The sequence below is a fragment of the Gossypium hirsutum genome, chromosome D11, assembly GCF_007990345.1.
Source record: "Gossypium hirsutum isolate 1008001.06 chromosome D11, Gossypium_hirsutum_v2.1, whole genome shotgun sequence".
Classification (NCBI taxonomy): Eukaryota; Viridiplantae; Streptophyta; class Magnoliopsida; order Malvales; family Malvaceae; genus Gossypium; species Gossypium hirsutum.
Genome location: NC_053447.1, coordinates 66,420,942 through 66,445,879, shown reverse-complemented (window position 1 = coordinate 66,445,879; position 24,938 = coordinate 66,420,942). Strand labels below are relative to the sequence as shown.

General features: G+C 34.2%; 2 protein-coding genes across 2 annotated transcripts; both read left to right on the top strand.

The window, feature by feature from the left end:
* The first annotated feature begins 2,727 nt into the window (after positions 1 to 2,727).
* On the top strand, positions 2,728 to 20,095 carry LOC107955317 (putative callose synthase 8). Its single transcript, XM_041104921.1, has 41 exons — positions 2,728 to 3,362; positions 3,704 to 3,804; positions 4,668 to 4,789; positions 4,908 to 4,989; positions 5,098 to 5,205; positions 5,449 to 5,568; positions 5,705 to 5,797; positions 5,884 to 5,975; positions 6,243 to 6,369; positions 7,244 to 7,381; positions 7,452 to 7,528; positions 7,645 to 7,801; positions 8,437 to 8,562; positions 8,636 to 8,753; positions 9,147 to 9,475; positions 10,176 to 10,228; positions 10,314 to 10,374; positions 11,205 to 11,286; positions 11,370 to 11,419; positions 11,793 to 11,879; positions 11,941 to 12,060; positions 12,150 to 12,241; positions 12,323 to 12,404; positions 12,484 to 12,644; positions 12,833 to 12,956; positions 13,061 to 13,155; positions 13,243 to 13,390; positions 13,615 to 13,766; positions 14,508 to 14,614; positions 14,899 to 15,069; positions 15,174 to 15,242; positions 15,379 to 15,547; positions 15,642 to 15,753; positions 16,624 to 16,743; positions 16,820 to 16,935; positions 17,386 to 17,469; positions 17,882 to 17,994; positions 18,087 to 18,316; positions 18,424 to 19,272; positions 19,385 to 19,570; positions 19,737 to 20,095. The coding sequence occupies exons 1-41, from the start codon at positions 3,095 to 3,097 to the stop codon at positions 19,965 to 19,967; spliced, it is 5,922 nt and encodes a 1,973-aa protein (XP_040960855.1). The 5' UTR covers positions 2,728 to 3,094; the 3' UTR covers positions 19,968 to 20,095.
* A 428-nt stretch (positions 20,096 to 20,523) lies between these two features.
* On the top strand, positions 20,524 to 24,560 carry LOC107886090 (pentatricopeptide repeat-containing protein At3g14580, mitochondrial). The gene is given in 7 exon segments (XM_041104915.1): positions 20,524 to 21,316; positions 21,319 to 21,400; positions 21,403 to 22,198; positions 23,179 to 23,302; positions 23,409 to 23,488; positions 23,598 to 23,652; positions 24,348 to 24,560. Coding segments are annotated over 3 exon segments (1,254 nt in total). The 5' UTR covers positions 20,524 to 20,587; the 3' UTR covers positions 21,846 to 22,198; positions 23,179 to 23,302; positions 23,409 to 23,488; positions 23,598 to 23,652; positions 24,348 to 24,560.
* Positions 24,561 to 24,938: the final 378 nt, after the last annotated feature.

Sequence of the window (24,938 nt, the reverse complement as noted above, 5' to 3'; positions counted from 1 at the left end):
AGAAGTTGACATTAGATTTATTTTTTTATATAATGCTTATTTTTACTAACAATTTTTAAAATTATTAAACAAAAAAATAGTTTAAGTGTGCTTAAATCCATGTCCTCGTTATTGTTGTAATAGTAACAATACTAATTGAGTTAAGGCTCAATCTACAATATTAGATTTATTAATGAGTAAAATTGAGTCGCAATTCAATTTAAAAAATCACTCTTAACTCGAAAATTTATGAATTTGATAATAACAAAATATTATATATATTAACAAAGCTTTGGAATTATTGATAAAGACTAAGCCTCTAAATTTTGAGTATATAGATTCAAGTATCTGTCTAATTATTAAATGACCAAAGCACTCCAAAAATCATCTTCTTCAAATAAATGATATGGTAGAATTGAATCAGATACAAGCCACTCTCCCTTACCGGTTTAATAGTGGTCCCTTTCAACAGGCGCCATATCGCAAGGAGAGCACGTTCCGTGGCATTTAATTTAACAACCATTTCTCTCATGAACTTACCCACAAGGTAAATATCATAGTTAATTTCATCCTTCACCCCAACGTCCCCATCAAGCATCGATTTAGCATCCTCTTTCTCGTGCAAAGACAATCCTTACAAAGCCTCATCCATCCCCAACCAAACCCCTTAATTGCAAAACCGCAAGGGGCAAGATTGAGAGAATTTTTTCGTATGATTAGTTAAGTAAACTTATTTTTAATAGCCATTAACTCATAAATAGGAGGATAACGCGCTTCAGCGCACTTGAACTCACGTCCTCCTGCATCGAAAACAATGCCCATGCCAATCGAGCTAAGACTCAGGTGAGTTTGGATGGGCGATACGTTTACCTACGGTTAGTGTAAATATAATGGTGGAGTTGATATTAGATACTATAGCAATACTGCAGCATGAGACAAAAAGCAAGTTAAACACACCATACTGCACCAAAACTCCACATAAACTTGATATAGCACAAAAATATCATACCGATATAATAATTTTATTAAATATAAAAATAATATAACAATCATATGCATACGAAATGTTTTAAATATGATTAATGTATGGTGTTAATTATAAATATCATATTTTTACTTAGAATTTAATACGTTCAATAATTTATATTAGATTTACATTTACATAATTAAAAAAAAAACCCACCGCAGACACGATATATACACAAATTATAAAATCAACCCAAAGTTTTTCATTTTTTCCCCAATTTGTAGAAGTTGTTTGGGCAGATTGCAAGTAAATTAATTAATTTAATAATTAATGGAAAAAGAAAAGAATGGGCACCATAAAAGAAAAGGGTCCCTCTATAAAAGAGAAAAAGAAACAAAGAAAACTATGGAGAACTCACATATGGTTCTCTTGGTTTGATGCCTTTTCCCCCTTTATTTCCTTTTCCTTAATGTATAATCAACACTCTTTTTTGGCCTCAAGTATAATCCAAACTTTTGTTTGCTGACTTTTTAGTTTTATTGTAAATCATATATATATTAATTTTATTATCGAGTTAAATTAAATTCAAGTTGTAACAAATTTGAGTTGAAAATTTTGAGGTTTGAAAGCTTATATCGAGTTCAATGAAATTACATTTTTAAAGTTTGAGTTGTATTCGAGATAACTATTCAATTAATTGAGATTTTTCATTAACGTAGTAAATGATGAACTCAATTTTCATACTCGATTTTATTTTAGATTTTTGATAATTTGTGCTTTAGCTTTGGGCGGAGTTTAAATTGAAAATTTTAATAACAATTAAAAAAAAACTTTGTTAACCTTGCGATTTATTTGAATCAAGTATTAAATTACTAAGATTTGACTCGATCAAACTATTTGATCTTGATTCAGAGGGTTGTGTATGATTTCGATGTTTCGTATTTTATATCAACCATATTTAAATAATTATAATTAAAAAATAATTATTACAAAATACAATTAAATTGACAATTAAAATATATTTATACCTATATCAAAATAAATTTAAACAAAACCCAATAAAGCTACTACCTAAATTTCAATCCTAATAAACTTAGACTTCATACAATATAAATGATTAAATATATTAAGGAAAATTATCTTAGACATTATTTATAGAGTTTATGATATGATTAGTGTTTTATAAGTGTAGTAAAAAAATAAAAAATTAAATATATAAATAAATGTGACATTTTTTACGCTTTCAACTTATTTATAAAATCTAAAAGATTCATGTAAAATAAATATTCATGTGTCGAATTTTTTTTGGTAAAAAAAATTATATATTTTATTGTATTTATATCCCGTGATTTAATAATTGAATTTAGGGACGATTTTAAGGGGACAGTCAATGCCTTGACCATCAAAATTAAAAAATTGTGCAATTTAATCCTTTTATGAATAATGAAAAATTAAATTAGTATATGATTAAATTGTACTCTGATCTCTTCCAAAATAAAAAAAATATTATGTTAATCCTTTAGAAAATAATAAAATAAAAATTTTTATAATTTAATTTCGAACGAATCAATGGTTGAAAATGTTAATTTACTGTTTTTTGTTCAATCGAGTTGATTAGTAATGAAATAATAATTAAATAAATAATTAAAATTAAAAAAATATAAAACCGGACTGAACCGATCCACCGGTGTAGTTCAAATAGTGTAAAATTAGGGAGGTTAATCTGAAATTACATTGAGAAAAAGTTCAATCATTTAGTCCCTTTCTCTGTTTTCTTCTACAGTTTACTTTTCTTTCTTTATTTAATAGAACTAAGAAAAAACCAGCCATGCATCACACTTTTAAAAGCCTCCCCTTCTTCTCCCTTCTCTGTTTTCTTTGTATAAAAAACACAAAAGATTCAAAAAAGCAAAAGCAGAGACAGAGGAAAAAGCTTGAACACCAAACCACACAATCAAAATTTCACAAATCATCTTTCCATTTACCCACCCCAAAAAAGCAGAAAACACACCCATTAAGCAAACTTTAAAGCAAAATGCAAAGCCAAAGCCAAAGCCAATACCAAAACCAAAGCAAAACCATCACAATCCCACTCCTTATATACCCTTTACGCTCATTAGTCTTTCCCTTTTCACCACTGCTGAAAACATGTCGAATGAGATTGTCCCTGTTGATGATCCCATTGAAGAACCAAAACCCAGCAAGAAACCAGTCGTATACGATGAAGATGAAGGGAGTGAGGGTGTTATAAAATCACTTCCTTATTATGGTGAAAGTAGTAGTAGTGGAAGTGGTGGGTATGTTCCTGAAGTGTTTAACAGTGAAAGTTTGCCTTCTACTTTGACTTCTGAAATCCAAAGGTTTCTTAGAGTTGCTAATATGTTGGAATGGAAAGCCCCTCGTGTTGCTTATCTTTGTAAGTATAGATATTTAGAAATCTAAATAGCAGTATTATGGTTGCTCTTTTGGCTGTTTCTAGTTGTACACTGACCATATAGTTTGTCTAATGAGATGTTTGTATTTTGAAGACCGGAAATTCTGTTGATTTTATGGGGTTATGAAGTTATGGCTTTTGAATATTTTTGGGTTGAAATCTGTTGTCAAATCCCATATGCTGTGTTATTAATTGCTTCAAGATGGTTATCTCATTTGATAATTTATATATATTTTACATTATTCATTCAATAAATTAGTTATGAAGTTTAGAGTGAAGGTATATAATGCGTTCAGCTCTAATTATGTTTCTTTTTGTGGCAGGTCGTTTTCATGCTTTTGAAATAGCACATAACTTGGACCGTAATTCAACAGGAAGGAAAGTTAGACAGTTTAAAACCGTGCTTCTTCAAAGGCTTGAACGTGTAAGAGCTAAGATTGAAGCTCATCTTCCACGCTTAAATTTATAATGTTGGTTATTTTGGTAGCTTTTTTCGCATTGATTGAGATGACATAGGCTAAGATGATTGTTAGTCAATTGTATGTTTGGTCATTACGCTATCAATGAGGTGCCTTGATCCCATGTTCATTACTTTCCTCATTTGTGCATAAAGCATCCGCATGCAATTTTCTATACATAATTTGAATAAAATGGGAAGTCCAAGTAACATAGTTCTCCAATAGGAAGGTAACAATGTAAGTAACCGACGAGAAATTTGTAAACTTAGAGCAGCATCATGGTTCCAAGGATGAGGCTTTGTGTCTGTTTGAGCTTTGTAGAAAACTGTTAATGGATCAGTCCCTCAGTAGAGCTACTCCAGACCCACCTAGCCAAATCTCTTTAAAGCATCCCATCAAATGGGGTTAATTCAGGATGCTGCTACTGACCCCCAAGTTAATCCTATACCGCAAATTTTAGATTGTATGGAATATCTTGAGGCTAATTAAGGGCACAAACCTGCATGTGAAGCATGGCTAGATGCAAATAAATTGATTTGTAATAGTGGTGATGAGATATGATAAATTTAATTAGAAGAAAATTGAAGTTGTTGAAAATGACTAATTGCTAATAATTAGAGTCATATTTATGTACCTTTGCTCCACAATCAGTTTTCAGTTATTCCCCATAAAATGCTTTTTCCAGAAAATTCATTTTAGCAGTTAAACTGCATGTATTTCTCACGTCTTTTCATTTTCTTTTCCTAGTATATGGCCATTTGGGATTTTAACCCTATGTTTATTTATTTATTTAATTTATTATCCCTTGCTTGCTTTATATGATTGATAGGATGAAGAAACTTCAAAAACATCCAGGCTGGAACAGAGTGACTCACGAGAACTTAAACGTGTTTATGATGAAAATAGGAGATATATCAACCAACATGCCGAAGCATTTGACTTGGAAAATAGGTAAAATGCAAAATTTTGCTGATGCGTTTCTCTTGTTTATATAGCAATATATATGTCCTCTACATGAAATTAACGTGTTATTCACTTTTGTTCTGTTTCCTTTTTCTTTCTGGGTTAGTCATGGAGAGAAGTTGCTAGATGCATGTAGAATTGCTTCTGTGTTGTATGAAGTACTAAAGACAGTTATAGCTGGTCCTCAGGTTCTATTTCCCCCCTATGATTTAGCCTTCTTACCATAGTATTTTGTAATATCTGGATTTTGTTACTATGCTTGTCATCTTATGTTATATCTCTTTTTTCCTTTGAAGGCCCTTGCTGACAGAGAGAGCATTCAAGCTAGATCTGAGTTGTTTGCCTACAATATTCTGCCACTTGATCATGGAGGCATTCAGCAAGCAATTATGAAATTTCCTGAGGTCTGACACTACACGAATACAATCTGGTTTTCTTTTTTTCTGTCCACTTTTGTCTCTAAGAGGTAGTTGTCACATGATTTTGCAAAAAACTTCAGCACCTGTTTCCTCTGCTGGTGAACCTTTGTGTTGTTGCTGTTGGAGAAACTGGTCAATTTTGCTGTGAATTTCAATATATCGATTTATATTCATGTTGACATGTAGTTGCAAGGAATAGATTATTCACAAACGAATGAACTTTTGCAGATTAAAGTTGCTATTCAAGTTATTCGTAATGTCCGTGGTTTACCCTCAACCCAGAACCTTCCAAAACGTGGGACTTTCGTAGATTGTTTTGAATTTCTTCAGTATTCTTTTGGGTTCCAGGTATTCTGAAAATCTTTTTTTATTTCTCTGTTTCTTTTCCATGGGAGGACGCATGATTTAACAGTTATGAAATGGTGTTCTTTGTGTTCCTAATGCATTGAAGAAAGTGAAATTCATATTGTGCATTGTTTTTCAGAAAGAAAATGTAGCCAACCAGAGGGAACATCTTGTTCTACTCCTTGCTAATGTCCTTTCTCGGCACTCTCGGAAGCAAGCGTTGGCCTTGAAGGTGATTTAGCTTCTTTCCTGTTTTAAATTTTAAACTGTTTTTGGCTTAAAAATTCTTTGCATTTGACTTGCATATTACGATGTCAGACAATTGACGCGTCTATTGATGAGCTAATGAGAAAGTTTTTCAAAAATTATACAAACTGGTGCAAATTCTTGGTCAGAAAAAGCAATATCAGGTAAGAGAGTGAATGGAATTTCTAATTTTCTCTTTAATCAGTTTCTGTTCATTTCTTTACCGTTAATTTCTTCTGTATCTTTATTGTTACATAACAAAGAATTCTAAGGAATCAAAGACGGTGTGAACAGTAGACCTCAATCCTCTCAAGAGGGTTAAATTCTAGGCCAGGCCAAAGTTTCATTAATCCCTTTAATCTGAAGATTCTCAGTGATTTCCTTTTAGATTTTCAACTTTCATGAAACAACTGTATTATTTCTCCTTGCAGGTTGCCTTGTGTCAAACAAGATGCTCAGCAATATAAAATTCTATATATAGGTCTTTATCTTCTTATTTGGGGAGAGGCTGCGAACCTGCGATTTATGCCAGAATGTCTTTGTTATATCTTTCACCATGTAAGCTGAAAAATCTAGTTCTGTTGATTTATTCCTTATGGTAGAATTCAGTCATGGTTCTAGTATAGAGAGCATAAACCATGTTAGTGAAAGACTCAGATCATTGTGGATGACTGAAACAGTAAGAGTTTGAAAATGATTATGTCTCGTTTGGATGTTGGAAGAGCTATAAGAATCAATGATATCACTTTAGTAACTTCATAATATGTCTATCACATATATTCTCTTCTTTAGGACATGCTAAGTATTATGTTTTGGTGTTTCCGTTGTTCTTATATTAAAGTTGGCCCCACCACCTATAACCAATTGATTTTTGGTTGGATGTTTTAACATGGTATCGGAGGCCAAGTTCTATTAGGTGTTCTTCCTGTCTAACCAAAGCTGAGGTTAAAGATCCCTGGTAAGGTTGTACATGTGTGGGCTCAATAAGCTACTTGTGATGAGGAGTATTAAGTGGTGTTATCCCACATCGATTAAGTATTGGGTTTCTTGTGATCTTATGTTAAAGTTGGGCCCCTCCACTCCACCTATAGCCAATTGGTTTTTAGGTTGGATGCTTTAATAGGAAATTTAAAAATGAAAGCATTAGAATAGTTATTGTACTGGAAATTGACTATTGTATAATCACAAATCTATTCTATTTTTCTTTTATTATAGGTTTAATAATCTGAACCTTAGACTGTTATGGAATAGATTGATATCAATAATCAATAGATGCAGCAATCAACCTGTAAACTTCACTTTAGATTTGAAATAATTTGGTGATTTGCATGAGCATTTATTCACTAAGTGAACTCCATTTAAGATATAAGTGTACTGCATGTTATTGCAATTATTGACAATTCTGTGATATCCTTTTGCGGCTTTAAATCAGATGGCATATGAATTGCACGGTATGTTAACTGGTGCTGTTAGTATGACAACTGGTGACACAATCGAGCCAGCATATGGAGGAAGCCATGAGTCTTTCCTTAGCAATGTGGTTACCCCCATATATGAAGTCATACGTGAGGTATTGCTTAGTGTTTAGTCTCATCCTTCCAGTTCCCTTGAAGTATCTAATTTTCTTGTTGAAACTGAAGGAAGCTGAGAAAAACAAATGTGGAACAGCTGACCATACTACATGGAGGAACTATGATGACCTGAATGAGTTTTTCTGGTTAGGTTTTCATTTGCTTTACTTTTTAAATTGACTTTCTGCTTTGCCTTGTCCAGAAATCATTATTTCAAGAAGTTAAGACATAGGGGTAACTATAACTCTCAAAATTTCTTCAGGTCTCCTGATTGTTTCCAAGTAGGTTGGCCTATGCGTACGAAGCATGATTTTTTCTGCACAAGTTCTCCTAAGAAGAGCAAAGTTAAGAATTCTAGGAGTGCTAGAGAACAGAGGAAGGAAAAAGAAACTGAAGATGAAGAACAGGGGTTAAACTATGTAAGAGACCCTCTCTATGAATCACTAAATTACTCTACTATCTAAAATTTGTGTAACAGCCATCTGCTGTGTTTGGCCTTGGACGATTCCAGGGAACATATTCAGCTGTACTTAGCTGATCATTGTAATCCTTGTTTTCTCGATGTTAGGACTAAATTATTTTCATTGATAAGTGATTGGAAAAAGAAGTGGGAGGAGGGGATGGGGTGAAGAACATTGCTTTGATGTGCTTTGAAGAACTTCACAAAGAACCAGTATTTAACTCTTTTAGATTGAAAAGTTTGCCAAGTAACTTGAGAATATGAGTCATTAGACTTGAGAATGAGCCATCTTTAGGATATCATACTATGCAGGACAAGGACTAGAAATTCCGTCGTCTATCTTGGTGTTCAAGATTGTCTTGATACGAGCACATTCCACTCAAGCATTTAAATGTGTATCATTATGTGTTTTGAATTTGGCTCCGGTAAAATATCCTGAAGATGGCTTCACATTAGTTGTGCTTCATTGTTCTTGACTTACAATACTTTCATCTCTCTTCTTGTTTCTTGTATCTCTGACTGTCTGCCTTCTAACTACATAATTGACATATGACCAGCATTTCTGTCTCTGTTGTGCTGCTTTTTCTCCAACAGGTAACTTCGGAGGAGAATAGTGAACCAAAATGGTTGGGGAAGACAAATTTTGTAGAGATCCGTTCCTTTTGGCAAGTTTTTAGGAGCTTTGATAGGATGTGGAGCTTTTTTATACTATCCCTTCAGGTTAGTTTACTGGATGACTGCTACTTGTGTTATATATACTGGGTTAGGATCATCAGATTGGTTTTCTTTTCAGGCAATGATAATTATGGCTTGCCATGATGTTGGATCTCCACTTGAAGTGTTCGATGCCGTAATATTGGAGGATGTTATGAGCATCTTCATAACATCTGCGATTCTTAAGCTCATACAAGGTATGAGCTAAAATAGCTTACTATATACATTTAGTAATGAACATGGAAATTACCAGTTCTGAAGAGGAATGCAACAAAAATGTTCTCCTCCCTCTCCCCTCCTTTTACATCACATTCAAACAATTTGCCACTGAGGAATAGATGCAACTTAAGGAGCATAATCTAGTAGAGCAAGTTAATGATTTATTTTTCTGAAAAATAGGTTAAGGATATAATTTCATTGGAGAATTTTAAGGTATCGGGTAATACATACGTGAACACATATATGCATAGACATATATATACGTTTATATGTATGTTTGCATGCCTCTTTCAAATACATCCATCAGATGTATGCGTATGCATGAATATGTACACAAAGAATGTGAATCTTATATATCATTGGACCTGCAGCAATTCTAGATATTACCTTCACATGGAAAGCAAGAAACACTATGGAGTTATCTCAAAAACGGATACAATTGCTAAGGCTTGCTTATGCGGTGATATGGACCATTGTTCTTCCTGTTGTTTATGCTCAGTCTAGGAGGAAATATACTTGTTATTCCACACAATATGAAAGCTGGATTGGAAAATGGTGCTATTCTCCCTTTATGGTTGTTGTGGTAATATACCTAATAACGAATGCAGTTGATCTAGTCTTATTTTTTGTTCCGGCTGTTAGCAAGTACATTGAAATCTCAAACTGGAGCATCTGCAGAACTATATCTAGGTGGACACAGGTAGAGATCATTCTTTTTTGTAATTCCTCTTTCTGGTTAAAATTTGCATATTTATATTGAATCATTCAATATGCTGTTGTAAGATAGTAACACGATCAACAAGTTCCAACTATAATAATACTTACTATAGTTGATTGTTCTTTTCTAATATTTAAGTAAAACATGAATTATTAGCTGCTTAAACCATACCAAAATTGTTACTTGAAATTCCCTGTAAAGTGCTAAAGTTAAGTAAACAACTGTTCTCAAATATTTCTTAAACACCTTAATTTCCTTGCTAATATTCATAGTCAACACAGATAAAATTTGGTAACACAAAGTAAAAAGCTCTTGTTTTGTTTGTGTTGTAAAACTATTCTAACGAATTATTTGAGATAAATTTTGTTTTCTTGGAAGCTAGAATTAGCTCTTAAAAAAAATGGCTGTTCCTTTGCTAAGAATTTTTTTGTAGAATGATCCCTTGCTTTCTCTTGATTTATTATTTACCATTTTTCCCATCCATGTTTGTGAATTTATCGTAAACTTTCATCCTGACTGTTGATAGCTTCATTTTCATTAATTACTTGAAAAGTTTTTGTAGCATATGATTTTCAGCTTATGCCGTACTATTTCTTTTTTGGTCCATTTTCTCATCTTTAACCTTATTGCTTATTGGTATTAAACTTGGCAAATATTGCTTAAATTTCTTTTCATTTTGTAGCCTACACTATATGTTGGGCAGGGAATGCAGGAGACTCAAATTTCTCTTTTCAAGTATGATCTATGCTCCCATTGCGAAGTTCAGTAAGCATCATTTAAAAAAATCTCCCCTAATATTTGTCTTTTTATTACAATGTAGGTATACCTTTTTCTGGATGCTAGTGCTCTCAACCAAGTTAGTGTTCAGCTACAGTTTTGAGGTGAGTAACAATATAACTGCATCATGCTGTGTTAAGAGATCACAATACCAGTGAATGCTTTTACTGTTTAAGTAGATGAATTCAGTTAACATAGGAAGAACCAGCATCTCTCAAACTGTTGCATGTAATTCTATGGTGAGAAGCTAATATATAGCATTAAAAACAGAAGGGAAAGCTACAGTGCTGCTAAAATGCGGCATTCGTTTTTCTGATTACATAATCATAAAATTATTCATGAGATACTTTTATATCATACAAGACTTATTTAGACTCACATAGATACTACTTTATTATACAAAACTTATTTAGACTCACGTTTCTTGTGACATAACACCGAGAATCTAATAGTTAGGAATTTCTTATGTCATTACATATGCTCATCATGATTTTTTGGAATTGATGCTACTGGTTGCTACAAATCAGTAGTTAAAGTTTGCTACAAATCAGTAGCTAAAGTTAAAAGCTCAATCCTGTTGCCCTGTTAACCAGCACTATGTTGCTATGGTTCATCTTCAGTACTATTTTCACCTTTCTCTTTTGTGGTGGCCTAAGCCATTTGATTCATTAGTGATTGTTGTAAAATGGCAAATGTTCTTTACATTTTTCATTTCAGAATCTACTTTATGAGATGAAACTAGAAATAACAAACAAAATTTATTCGAGAAATCTGACAATATGATCTTTTTATTTGATGCACGGATATAAAGCTAGTGTTAAGCAATTTGGTTTTGTATACATAGAAAACTTGTTCTTTCTGAGTTTGGTTATGGTTAGAAATGTGCTTATGTATTTCCAATTTTTTATTTCTTACTACTAATTAAACAATGCAGATAAAACCCCTAATAGCACCAACAAGAGAAATTATGAAAATTGGTGTGCAAACATATGACTGGCATGAGCTTTTCCCCAAAGGTACTCTTCAACTTTGTGTGTGTGTGTCTAAGAGCTAAATTTGAGCTGTATTTTTATTAAAGAACATTTGCATTCTCTTCCAGTCAGGAGCAATGTTGGTGCTATTGTGGCAGTGTGGGCTCCCATAATAGTTGTAAGTTCTCCCAAAGATTGACAACTTCTCTTTAACCTAGGAAGTTAGCTGGACTACAACTTGTTTCCAATCAATAAATGTATTGCTTATCTACATGATGAAAACAGCATCTGCCTGATCTCACCATTGAAAATGAAGAACTTAACTTAATAATGAGCATATTTTCTGGCAGGAACTGAAACTGCAGTTTTCTGCTTGAAAAGAAAAGGCAAAGTTAGTTCTTGGATCTTAATTACCTTGTTTGATGACAAATTTTGAAAGGAGAAAGGAAATCTGAAATTACAGATTTTAACTAGTAAATCAGTCATAGTTACTTTGTTCAATAATGCTTTTTAATCCTTATCATTCGTACACTCTTTGGAAATTATCTCAGGTGTATTTCATGGACACACAGATATGGTATTCTGTTTATTGTACAGTCTGTGGAGGACTTTATGGCATTTTGCATCATCTTGGTGAGGTATGGCTTTATTTTCTTTCATAAGCAGCATACCACTAGACTAACTCCACGTGTTATATAGATCCGGACATTGGGAATGCTGAGAAGTAGATTTCATTCCTTGCCTTCTGCATTCAACCGCCTCATCCCACCACCATCAAAAAAGAGAACAAAAAGTTTCCTCCAGAACATATTTTGCAAGGTTGAGATCCAAAACTTGGAATATCAATGATAAATTCTTAGGGGATATTGTTTTCTCCCTTTCTGATTATTGAACTGATGTTAGCGCAGGTGTCCAAAAGTGAGGTATTGGATCTGAAGTTTGTTCTAGTCTGGAACCAAATTATCAGTAATTTTAGATCAGAGGACTTGATAAGCAACAGGTTCGTTTTTTTCCATTGCATGAATGCTTCTTCAAGGAAATATCATACTAATTAACTCTGAAACATTTCTTTTGACTACAGGGAAATGGATTTGATGACGATACCTACATCCGGGCTGTTTCCTGAATTTATTCGCTGGCCTATTTTCCTTCTTGCAAATAAGGTATGGTTTTTCATATGAAAATAATTTTTGTTTTTGTTTCACCATTGGTCTTCCTCCTTGATGTTGCTCTGTTTTTCAGTTTTCAACAGCACTAAGCATTGCAAGAGATTTTGTGGGGAAGGATGAGAAACTTTTTAAAAGGATTAGAAAAGATGAGTACATGTACTTTTGTGTAAAGGAGTGCTATGAGTCGGTGAAGTACATCCTTGAAGTTCTTATTGTTGGTGACCTTGAAAAGAGGTATGAATCAACATAAGCAACATCATGTATGCATGTTTTATTCCTTTGTATGACATTCTTGTTGTGGCAAAAAAAAATTTCTTTAACAAAATGTTGCAGTCTTGTTTTTCTTGTTAGGCGGATAAATTTGAAATTATGAGTGCTCTCTAGCCTTCGTAATTTGTTAACTTGTATATTTCTTTTTTCAGGGTTGTATCAAACATCGTGAATGAAATTGAGCGAAGCATTGAAGAATCAACTTTTCTTCAAGATTTCAAGATGAGTGCACTTCCGGCTCTACAAAACAAAGTTGTGGAGTTGCTTGAATTGATAGTAAGTGTTATAGTACTAAAGCTAAGCTGCAAATAATTGGCCCCCCTTTTCCCTATCAAAACCGGTAAATGGAATCTCAAAACTTGTTACATGGTATAATATAGGCTGAGGGAGATAAAAATCAAAATGGTAAAGTTGTGCAAGTACTCCAAGATATCTTTGAGCTCGTAACAAATGATATGATGGCAAACGGTCACAGGTTTCATGCTTGGACTCTTCTCTCGTACCAGTTCTGAGAGATAAATTGTATTCTACTTTTTGAAACCCATCCTTTAAATGCATGCAGAGTAGTGGATTTGATAGAATGCTCCCAAGAAGCTGTGGATGATTTTACTGTTTTCTCTAGAAAGATAGAACCACAATTATTTGAATCTGCTGCTAGCAAGACCTCTATATGTTTTCCTTTGCCTGAAGATGGCCCTCTTACTGAACAGGTGATGGTTTCCTCTCATCTGTTCTTTCACAATAGGGTTTTTTTGCTAATTTTTCAGTATGATAAGCATTTAAATGACTTGCAGAAAGATGAGCACTCATGTTATGTATTTATGCCATAGTAAGCCTGCATACAATTTATGCATATATTTAGCATATGCAGCCTTACAGGCTTCTGATAGAGAAATATATACTTACAATTTGAATTTGAATCTTTATATGACAGATTCAGCGGTTGCTTTTATTGCTTACTGTCAAAGATAAGGCAATGGACATACCTGCAAACTTAGAAGCTCGAAGGCGTATTTCGTTCTTTGCTACTTCACTCTTTATGGATATGCCTAGTGCTCCTGAAGTGTGCAGTATGATGTCTTTCAGGTTGAATTGTCTTCTCTTGTTATTATTCTCTTGGTTACTTGACTCTGATTGATGATAGTCTTCAAAATTTTAGGACTGAGACACAGGTTGAACCTAACCTTGGTTACCATGCTACTTATCATGCAAAACTAATTGAAGTATTATCTATTTAGATAGAAGTTACATGGAATTCTCGAATTTTGTTTATTCTTGTATTGTTAAGATTCAGATTCTAGTGTTGGATATAAATTAATGTGCTTCTGCGACAGGTTTTTCAATTCTCCATTTTACTATTGGTAAAACATCATATTATTATATTTGTCTAAAGCATATAGTTAATTTCTCTGTGCTTTGTGATTATGCTAACAAAATTGTAAGTATATAACAGCTTAAGTAGGCTACGTATATGTAAACAGTTTCCCATATCCTCTTCATTTGACTCTTTCAATAAGATTTTCCCATTAACAGTACTCATATTGTATTACTCTCTGTTATAAAGTTAGCGATCTTTCTATGTGAATTTTGGTTCATAATTGCATTCTTTGTGGTGCTGCGTGAAAAGTTAAAGATGCCAAGTTGTTCTTTGTGTTTTGTCCATGTATTGTATTTGTCACTTTTGCCAATGTCAGTTACTTGCATTGGTACATGATGGGAATTTTTGTTGTAATAACTAAGAATCACTATAATGTATCATTTACAACCTTGCTTCATCAGAGTAATAAGCCTTGTAGACTCTGAACCAACATATTCTGTTTAATACAGTGTTATGACCCCCCATTATATGGAGGATGTCAATTTTTCGATGAAGGAGCTACAATCAAGCAAAGGACAAGTTTCTATCATCTTCTATATGCAAAAAATCTTCCCAGGTAATAAAATATTATCTTTGTAGAAAATCATATTGAAAACCGTGTTACTTCAACTTTATTTTTCTGAAAGTACCCACATCCGACACCCATGTCTGATGCTTATCCAGACATAAGTACATATGACCCTTCAAAGTTCAAATTGATGGAAAAACTTAAACAAAATTGAGCATACTTGTGTAAGCCATATATCTGGGTCTGATGCTTGTAACTGTGTCTGAGTGGCAAAGATTGAAAATCCATTTGAATACATCTCCACGTGCATAACATTCCTTCATTTTTCTTAGATGAGTGGAAGAACTTTTTGGAGCGTATGGGATATCAAAACTTTAATGAACTAATAGATGATGGCAAGGAGGAAGAGATTAGAAAAAAAATTAATGAACTAATAGATGATGGCAAGGAGGAAGAGATTAGAAAGTGGGCTTCTTTTCGTGGCCAAACGCTAAGCAGAACAGGTGCTTGAAATTTCTTAGTAAAATATATTAACAAGCTTGCAAGTGAAGCTTGAATTGCTTGTACATATATTACTAATTTATTTCTTTTCCTTTCGATGTGGCAGTTAGAGGAATTATGTACTATAGACAAGCCTTAAAATTACAAGCACTTCTTGAAATGCCTGAGTATAAAGGTTAATGATCCTCTGCTCATAATCTGATGTTTAATAAGTATTCTATCAGATATGGTTATAAGTTAATGAGAATGATTAAACTAATCAGCTTTTATTGCTCTTATTTTCTTCCTCGTGGCTACTTGTGCTTATCCAGACGTTCTCGAGGATGTTAATGTTTTTGAACGAAATAATCCCAAGTCATCTGCGGAACTAGATGCCTTAGTAGACATGAAATTCACGTATGTTGTCTCTTGTCAAATGTTCGGCTCACATAAATCTTCGGGGGACCCTCGTGCAGAAGACGTAAAGGATTTGATGATAAGGTAACTTATCTAAATATGATAAAAATGCATAAATATTGAAACATAAGATGTATGTTAGAAATCTAAATAACGAAATACAGTTTCTTCTCTGTAGGTATCCAGCTCTACGTGTTGCATATATTGAAGAGAAAGAAGAAATAATAGGAGATAAGCCTCAAAAGGTTTATTTTTCTATTCTGGCAAAAGCTGTTGGTACTTTTGATCAGGTATTAAGTCATTCAAGTTGTTTAAACATTATTAGGTTGATGTTAAATTAACAAAAAAGCTCCTAAATTTTATCACTTACCAAGGACCAATTAAGCCCTTATACTTTTATTGCCCCTAAATAATACCTCAACCTTTAATTTTTCCCGAATAAGTCTATAAGCTTTAATTTGTACATAAATAAGCCATTAACATAAATTAATCTTTCATATGAAATAAAGGATTATTTGGTTATAAGTCAAAAGGATATGGATTTGTTTAGTTATCATAAAAATACAGGGGATTACTTAAGAAAAGTGAAAAAGTTCAGGGATTACTATGGAAAGATATGTTTGGTCTTTGCTCCAAGTAAGATGTCACAGTTGGGGGAATTGTGTACCAATGCCTAAAATGCATGCCAACATAGGATTAGTACACAATTCCTCCTTTTGAGATTAAAGAATTAAAAATAAAGTTGCTAAAGAAGTAAAAATATAAATGCCGTGTCAGTTTATTGTCTAGCAAGATTGGGTTCAATAGCATTCACAGTATAACGTCAAAAAGCATACTTGTCCACATGGAGTATACCATGTTACTCTGACTCTTTATTTTTCTTGAAGTACCATCGTTTAACACATATTTGAACATGCGTATGTGGGCCGAATCCTCCAAATACATGGAAGAACTTAGAAAAAAAAAATGAGCATACCTGTGTCAAGCACATGCCTGTATCTGAACCTCACCTCTAAGTCCTAGTAGCTTATTTATATCTATTCTTAAATTAAGTGATCATATGGATATTTGTAAAGTCGTAATTCCTGTTAACATGCCCTGTTTGTGATTCTATACTAAAATGCAGTCTTAAAGCATATCTCATTAGTATCCTTCTACAGGTAATCTATCGCATAAAGCTTCCTGGTCCACCAATCATTGGTGAAGGGAAGCCAGAAAATCAAAACCATGCCATAATCTTCACACGTGGAGAAGCTCTCCAAACAATTGACATGAACCAAGTAGGTTCTTGCTCCAAAAACTGAAAATTTGTTGCTTTGCATGCATTTCTAGTCTCATGCTGGTCCAAAATTTCAGGACAATTATTTGGAAGAAGCTCTTAAAGTGAGAAATCTTCTGCAAGAGTTTCATCATAACCGTGGGCGGCGCCCTCCTACAATACTTGGTCTGAGGGAATACATATTCACTGAAAGGTTTAATCCTTTGAACTCATAAAAATGATAATAAGAATCTGTCAGTGGACATGTTTTCATGTATTAGCTAATGCTTGAATATTTAGTAAGGACCGAGCAAGAATGAGAAACAACCTAGCAATATCTGAGAACTCAAACACAGGACAAATATAATCTCTATTAAACCAACTTCACAAACTGTTGGTATTATCCCAGAGCTGTTAAGTATTTGGTTTTCAGTGGTCTTATATTAAAGTAATATCCCTTAGTTTTAGGGTAGATGCTTCGACACAAACATAAGGAATCACAGAGGAATTAGACTATAGACATAAGATATTATTTCAAGCAAAATTGGATTTAGTTTTTATATCATCATGTTTCATTTTTTGTGGAGGAATCCATCATTCATTTATGCAAAACCGGAAGTTTTTTGTCTCCTTAATGACTGAATTACATTCTTTCAAACTGCAGTGTTTCTACTTTAGCATGGTTTATGTCGTATCAGGAAACCAGCTTTGTCACCATTGGTCAAAGGCTTCTTGCCAATCCTCTCAGGTAATTGATGCTGTATTTCATTTTGCAGATATCGGTATATCATACTACTTATAATCAATTGCATGTGTCTTTCTTGTATCTGCTATCATCTACATTACGGTACTCGACAAATTAACATCGACAGAATTATTATTTCGAGCAATCTTATCTTGGTTTTGCAACATCTACAATATTTGTTTTTATCGAATATACAAACAGGAGTCAACCCTTATCTACCCTTAACGCCTAGCCACCCTGGTGGAAGTAGGAGTTAGTTTCATGTTCTTGGTAAAATTACCGAATTGGATGCCATATTGTCAGTGTTTGTTCACTACTTCTTGTTAGCCTAAGGCCTAGATTGTTCTATTCTATAATTACTTGATATCAACCAATGTGTTTATTGCTTTATTCTTCACTTTCGATTAATATACAGGGTTCGCTTCCACTATGGGCATCCAGATGTATTTGATAGGCTGTTTCACATCACAAGGGGTGGAATAAGCAAAGCATCAAAAACAATAAACTTGAGTGAGGATGTTTTTGCCGGTAGGTTTTGTGAATTCCGATATTGTATACCAACCGTTTAGTCCTAGACTTGTGGTTTCCTTGCAGTGAAATATATTTGATACCTTGTGTAGGATTTAACTCGACCCTGCGACGGGGATGTATTACATATCACGAGTACCTGCAAGTTGGCAAAGGTCGTGATGTAGGTCTTAATCAAATCTCAAAGTTCGAGGCCAAAGTTGCTAATGGGAATAGTGAACAAACTTTAAGCCGTGACATACACCGTCTTGGTCGTCGATTTGATTTTTTTAGGATGCTATCTTGCTATTTCACAACCATTGGATTTTACTTCAGCAGCCTGGTAATTCTCTCACACTAAACAAGGTTACCTGATCCGATTCCTATTTATCTCTGTATGATGCTTTTCTGATTTTTGCCTTTCCCGTCTTATGATCTGTAAAAAACCAGATTTCTGTACTCGGAATTTATGTGTTCCTCTACGGACAACTATACCTTGTTCTTAGTGGACTAGAAAAGGCACTCCTCATTGAGGCTAGAATGAAAAACATTGAATCATTGGAAACTGCTCTTGCTTCTCAATCGTTTATTCAGCTTGGTCTTTTAACTGGCTTACCGATGGTAATGGAGATCGGACTTGAGAAGGGATTTCTTACGGCCCTTAAAGATTTTGTTCTTATGCAACTGCAGTTTGCTGCTGTTTTCTTCACTTTTTCCCTTGGGACAAAAACCCATCATTTTGGTCGGACAATTATGTATGGCGGAGCTAAGTATATACCTACCGGACGTAAGGTTGTGGTGTTTCATGCCAGCTTTACTGAGAACTACAGATTGTATTCACGAAGCCACTTTGTTAAAGGATTTGAACTGTTGCTCCTGTTAGTGGTTTACGATTTGTTCCGGAGGTCCTACCAGAGTAGCATGGCATATGTATTAATCACGTACTCTGTTTGGTTCATGACCATGACTTGGTTATTTGCACCATTTTTGTTTAATCCTTCCGGATTCGATTGGGACAAGATTGTAGATGATTGGAAAGGCTGGAATAAGTGGATCAAGGAGAAAGGTGGTATTGGGATTCAGCAAAACAAGAGTTGGCAATCTTGGTGGAATGATGAACAAGCTCACCTTCGTCGTTCAGGATATGGTGCTAGACTGTTTGAAATTCTTCTTTCGATTCGGTTCTTCTTGTATCAGTATGGCTTGGTGTATCATCTTGACATCTCCCAACAGAGCAAAAATTTCCTTGTTTATGTGCTTTCCTGGGTTGTGATTCTGGCAGTTTTCCTGACGGTCAAGGTAAAATTCATTCAAGTCTCATAATGCTCAAGTATATTGAGTTTTATTTTGAAAATTCCGAAGTAGCCTTGAATTTTCTGCATGGATAACTCGATCTCTACATGACATACAGGCAGTGAACATTGGAAGGCAACTTTTCAGTGCTCGTTACCATCTGATGTTTAGGTTCTTTAAAGCATTCCTCTTCCTAAGTGTTTTCGCCATTGTTATCACTCTCTCAGTCATCTGTGAACTGTCGTCCAAGGATTTACTTGTCTGCTGTCTTGCATTTCTGCCGACTGGATGGGGTCTGATTTTGGTATGTCTAGTTGACTATGTTACTCGAATTCAAGAATAAGTATCAAATACGGGCATGCCCAAGTTTTTTTCTAAATTTGTTCATATATTTAGAGGACCGGCATATAGTATTTGTCTAGAGTTTGCATCTTTTGCCTTATTCCCTCTGACATTTTAGTTCCCTTCAGGATGCTCAAGCTGTGAGGCCAATTATTGAGAACACCGGACTCTGGCAGTTCACTGAGGTATTAGCTAAGGCATATGATTACGGAATGGGATCGATCCTTTTCTTTCCAATTGCTATATTGGCATGGATTCCGATCTTTTCAGAATTCCAAACTCAATTCCTTTTCAACCCGGCTTTCAATAGGCATCTCCAAATCCAACCAATTCTTGAAGGGAAGAAGAAGCAAAAATAAAGTTCTGACATTCATAAACATTCTGCCCATTAATTTATTTGTACATTTCAAAGAGATATAATATATAGTTGTAAATAACAATGATTCATTACTTCAAAATAATACACCTCAAAATTTCAGTAGATAAATTATTTAAGTTTTGCATCATACAATCTCTTAATATTTTCCAACCTTTTACTACTTTTCCAATCACTTTGCGCCCTTTACTTTCATTTCTCTATCACTTTAATCCATTGACCATTTCTATATAAAAAAAAATTAGTGCATGTTTACGTGTTCGTCACTTAATTAATAATAAAATTCTCACATTGGTCCTTATACTATAGTGATCCTCGTGTGTGATCATTTAAGCCAATTGATTGCGACTACGTGGAGGGTTAAAGTATATGGATGTATACTATGATATAGGAACCCTAACACATGGGATTTACGGAAATGATCAATAGACTAACATGATGGACGAAATGAAAGTAAACAGACAAAGTGAAGGAAAAGGGTCAAAATGAGATTTTTACTATATTACAGGGGTCAAAACAAGTATTAAGCCTTTCCCTTACCCTATATACGTTTATAGTGCAAATGGCAGAAAGCTTCTAGCTCTCCAGTTTCTACTTTCTCCAATGGCCAAACGCATGATTTCACGTTCCCTTCTTTCTTCTGTCAAAAGCTCTTACCCCCAGAATTTTCCCTCACTTTTTCACCATCCAATCACCACTAAAATCTCATCTCTTAAACCCCTTTCGTTTTTCTCCTCACTTTCCAGCTACCATCAACCAACCCACACCACTTCCCCTCCCCTTTTCAAACTAACCCACAAAGACTAGCTCTCCCCGACCGAAATCCTCAAAATCTTTGACAATCTTAAAGATCCAAACTCTCTCATTTCAGTCCTAGCCCAATACTCAGCTCGCAAGGATTATAAACCAACTGAACCTCTCTTCACTTTGCTCATCAACAAGCTCGCATAAGCCCAGGATTTTAATTCCATTGAAAATATAATGGAAAAGCTCAAACGTGAAAAAGCCTGTCGTTTATCCGATGAATTCTTCCAGAATGTGATTAAAAAGTATGGGCATGTCGGGGGTCGAATCAAAAGGGCAATCGAGATCCTTTTTAGCATGCCAGAATATGGGACTTGGCCTAGTGTTAAAACCTTTAATATCGTATTGAGCTTATTCGTATCGAACAAACTATTTGATGTTGTTCACGAGGTTTATGGGAAAGCTCCCAATTTGGGTGTTGAAATCGAAGCTTGTACTCTGAATATTCTCATTAAAGGGTTGTGTGAAAATGGGAAATTAGAGTTTGCATTCCAACTGCTCGATGAATTTCCTAAACAAAGGTGTAAGGCTGTAAGCCTACTGTTAGAACTTATTCTACTTTAATGCACGGGTTGTGCGATAAGGGGAAGGTTGATGAAGCTTTTGAGTTGATGGGAGGATGGAAACGGAAGGAATCGATGCTGATGCTGTTAGCTTTAATATCTTGATTTCAGGTCTTAGGAAACAAGGTAGGATTGATGAAGGTGTGAAGCTGTTGGAAATTATGAAAAAGAAAGGGTGTTTTCCCAATGCAGGGTCTTATCAAGAGGTGTTGTATGGTTTGCTTGATGCTGCGAGGTTTATGGAAGCAAAGGAGATTATGGGGAGAATGGTTTTCGAGAGGGTTAATCCTAGTTTTGATTCATACAAGAAGTTGATTCATGGTTTTTGTAAGGGGAAGATGGTAAAGGAAGTTGATTGGGCTTTGAAACAAATGGTTCGCCATGGTTTTGTTCCGAAAATGGGAATGTGGATTCAGATTGTTGGCTGTGTTTTTGCAAGGAATAAGAACAACACTTGTGATTGCAGTTTACTTGGTGAAATCATCAATAGCTAGCAGCAATGATGTTAAATCAGTTATCTTGCGGGTTCAGCTTATGTTACCTGAGCACGGATATGAGTATAGGATAAGAGTATCATATCTTCATACCAATACATGAATATGTGTTGAATATAAGTGTCAGATAAGGTTTTACTTCAAGAAAAATTAAGAAAATTGATTTGGCTTCGAAACAAATGGTACACCATGCATTTGTTCCTAAAATGGGGATATGGATTCAGATTGTTGGCTGTGTTTTTGCAGGTAATAAGAACAACACTTGTGATTGCAGTTTACTTGGTGAAGTGGTGAAAAGCTAGCAGCCGGGATATAAATAGCAATAGCAACTTAACACCGTTGCCATCCCTATGGTATTATTAATTAAATTGTTTTTCTAGACTATATTAGTATACTCACTTAATTCTGTTTCTTGTTGATAATATTGATAGTACTTCAATTAATGAATTGTTGGTATATCAGTATTACTCTATTAATCTTCATCTCCTTTCACGCACACATGAAATTGCATAGACTATAGCAAGAAAACCTTTTAAATTTGCATTCCTTTCCATAACTTTACATGGGTAGTAAACCAGAGACTGAAGATCAGATACGTCCACAATGATGAATGCTGGTGAAGTGATGCATAATTTCAACAGAATAGAGGAAGAAAGAAAAAGAGAGAAGAGAAAGATAATGGAGGAAGACGAAAGAATTGATTTCCTTCACAAAATGGCATATCTGCTCATTTCCCATGCCAGTTTCTATTATGGCTGAGAATTGGCAGTTACAAAGTCTGTTATAGGGCTGTTCCTCGAGCAGCTGTAACAAACAGTCAATACGCACCGTTTTCATTCAACATCAAAACTTATAGTTTCATTAAACCCTCGGCCCTAAAACACAGCGTTCAACTATAGCTAACATTTTTATTTCATAACATGAAACTATTCATAATCAACTCATGGATCGACCACCATCGACTCGTGGTCTTCCCATCATCTTCATGCTTGACCACTTACTCCTTGAGGATGACGAGGTCTCACAATCTCCGTCTCTTAATATAAAAAACAGCCGAAAAACAAGAAAATCATTTAAAAACGGAGAAAAAGGTATGCCTTTGTTTATGGACTCAGCTTGCTTGTGTAGCCAGAAATGTGATTCCTCCATTGTTTCTTGTAGATAATAGCAGAACTTTATGCACTTTTAACACTAGCTGTTACCCAATATTTAGAGGTTCAAGATTTCAACTTTTTCTTTACTTAAATAATACACCATTAACCCACTTTCTTCATGTCTATCTGTGTGTGTGTCTGTATATATATAACTTGGACTGGAACTTTTCATCCTTTAGGTTCTCAAGAGGTTGATGAATTCCCGTTTGGCGCAACATGGCAGACTTGGACCTATGTATCTCAACATTGAAAGACAAGTATCATTTCTGATGTTTCCTAGTGGTGCTAGATTCAATGTCTTAGGTTAGCAGTGATTTTAATCCTTTCAAGTATTGATTTCTTACATGCTAGGTTTTTTATACTTGCTTGTGCATTGTTTTTCTTAATATTTGCCTGTAACATGTTTCAGGATTTTCCTCTGAAAATGGACTCAATAATGCTGCCATGATGGGCTATGCCTTTGATCCTAATAAAAAATATGTTTTCGTGGTGGGTTTGCAGTAGAAAATCCTTAATTTAATTTCTTATCATACTTGGTATCCTCATGTTTCAGTTGATCTTGAAACTGATGACATGATATGTTTGAAAATTTCATTAGATTGGGAAGTTGTCTGGTGGTGAATTTTATTGTGTCATCACTGAAAATCTTGCAGGTATATACGTTATTGAAAATTCCTTAACAGCTGTAATGTATTATCTTTGTTGTTTTTAGGATTCTGGCTCTTGTTGTTGTGGATATTTATTTGCAATTGATTGCGATAGTATTCGTTAACATGATGTGATTGCAAACATGTTTGTGACCGCAATTTTAATCACAATTATATGTGTCATGTTGTTCTAATCAAATATTGTCATTGGATTAAAGGTTTTCTTTCTATCTTCTCATCCTCTTTGCCAAAACAATCATCCTTAATATGGGTATATGCACACATATATATGGCTGTGAAGAAAGTGTATCAAGCCTTTGAAGAAACTTCCTTGTTCTTGGTTGAAGCTAGTGCCTTTTTAATGCTATATATTTCTTTACTGAGTTCGAGATGGGTATTTTGGGTACATTCTACATATTTGTATCTAACATTCATCAAGAGTTTTGGATATTTTGCATGTTTAGATAGAATGACATGTTTTACTTTACTCGAACTCAGATGTAAATGTTAGATATTGATGATTTAATTTTTCTTCCACGTATTTTCATATCGTTATTGAAGAATCATGCATGTCCCATGGTCATGTATTGAGTCAAACTAACATAGCTTTTAATCCACATAATCATCTTCTATATATGTTATATACATATATTATCATGTGTGATGTTAGCTTAGTTGTTAGAAATGGTCGGTTTTTGCAGATGATGAAGGTCCTAGGATGCGTGCTGAAGCCATTGCAGAAAGGATTTGTCAAGCGCTTGAACGTAATTGGAATATCTAATTTGTTCACCTTGTTTGTTCAACAGCTAACATTTTTTTCCTTTGATTACCCAAAATAGTCATACTAACAAATGTGGCTGTGATTTTGTATGGTATTTTGCAACATTCATATCTTAGCTACTGAGATTTTATCACACCTTGAACTACAAATAGTTATCTGTTATTCGCTCGTATCCTAATCCGAATAAGATATTGAGTTTTATAACGAAAATAATAGGATCATATTGAATTCTATAAATCTTTAACGTTGGGTATTAGGAGATTTCTCCCATGTCGACCCTATATTTAAAGATTTGGACATTTCCATGTGCACTCATTATATGTTCAATATTTTCATTGAATCCGAATTATATTTCGAATAAAAGATAAATGAAGATTTTTGCAGTTTTTAATTTAAACTTGTTGAATAAATATCATTTGAATTAATTAAGTGGATGTGAAATTTTCAATCTATTAAGTTGGATTTGGAATCTTCGATTCCTTTGAATATTTTTTTTTTAGTTTATTATCAT

Excerpts from the sequence above, each read along its gene's own strand:
- LOC107955317 (XM_041104921.1), top strand. The coding sequence starts at position 3,095 with ATGTCGAATGAGATTGTCCCTGTTGATGATCCCATTGAAGAACCAAAA. Across the intron at positions 8,754-9,146 it reads GATTCTTAAGCTCATACAAG|CAATTCTAGATATTACCTTC; the intron begins GTATGAGCTAAA and ends TTGGACCTGCAG. Across the intron at positions 12,957-13,060 it reads TGGAGTTGCTTGAATTGATA|GCTGAGGGAGATAAAAATCA; the intron begins GTAAGTGTTATA and ends GGTATAATATAG.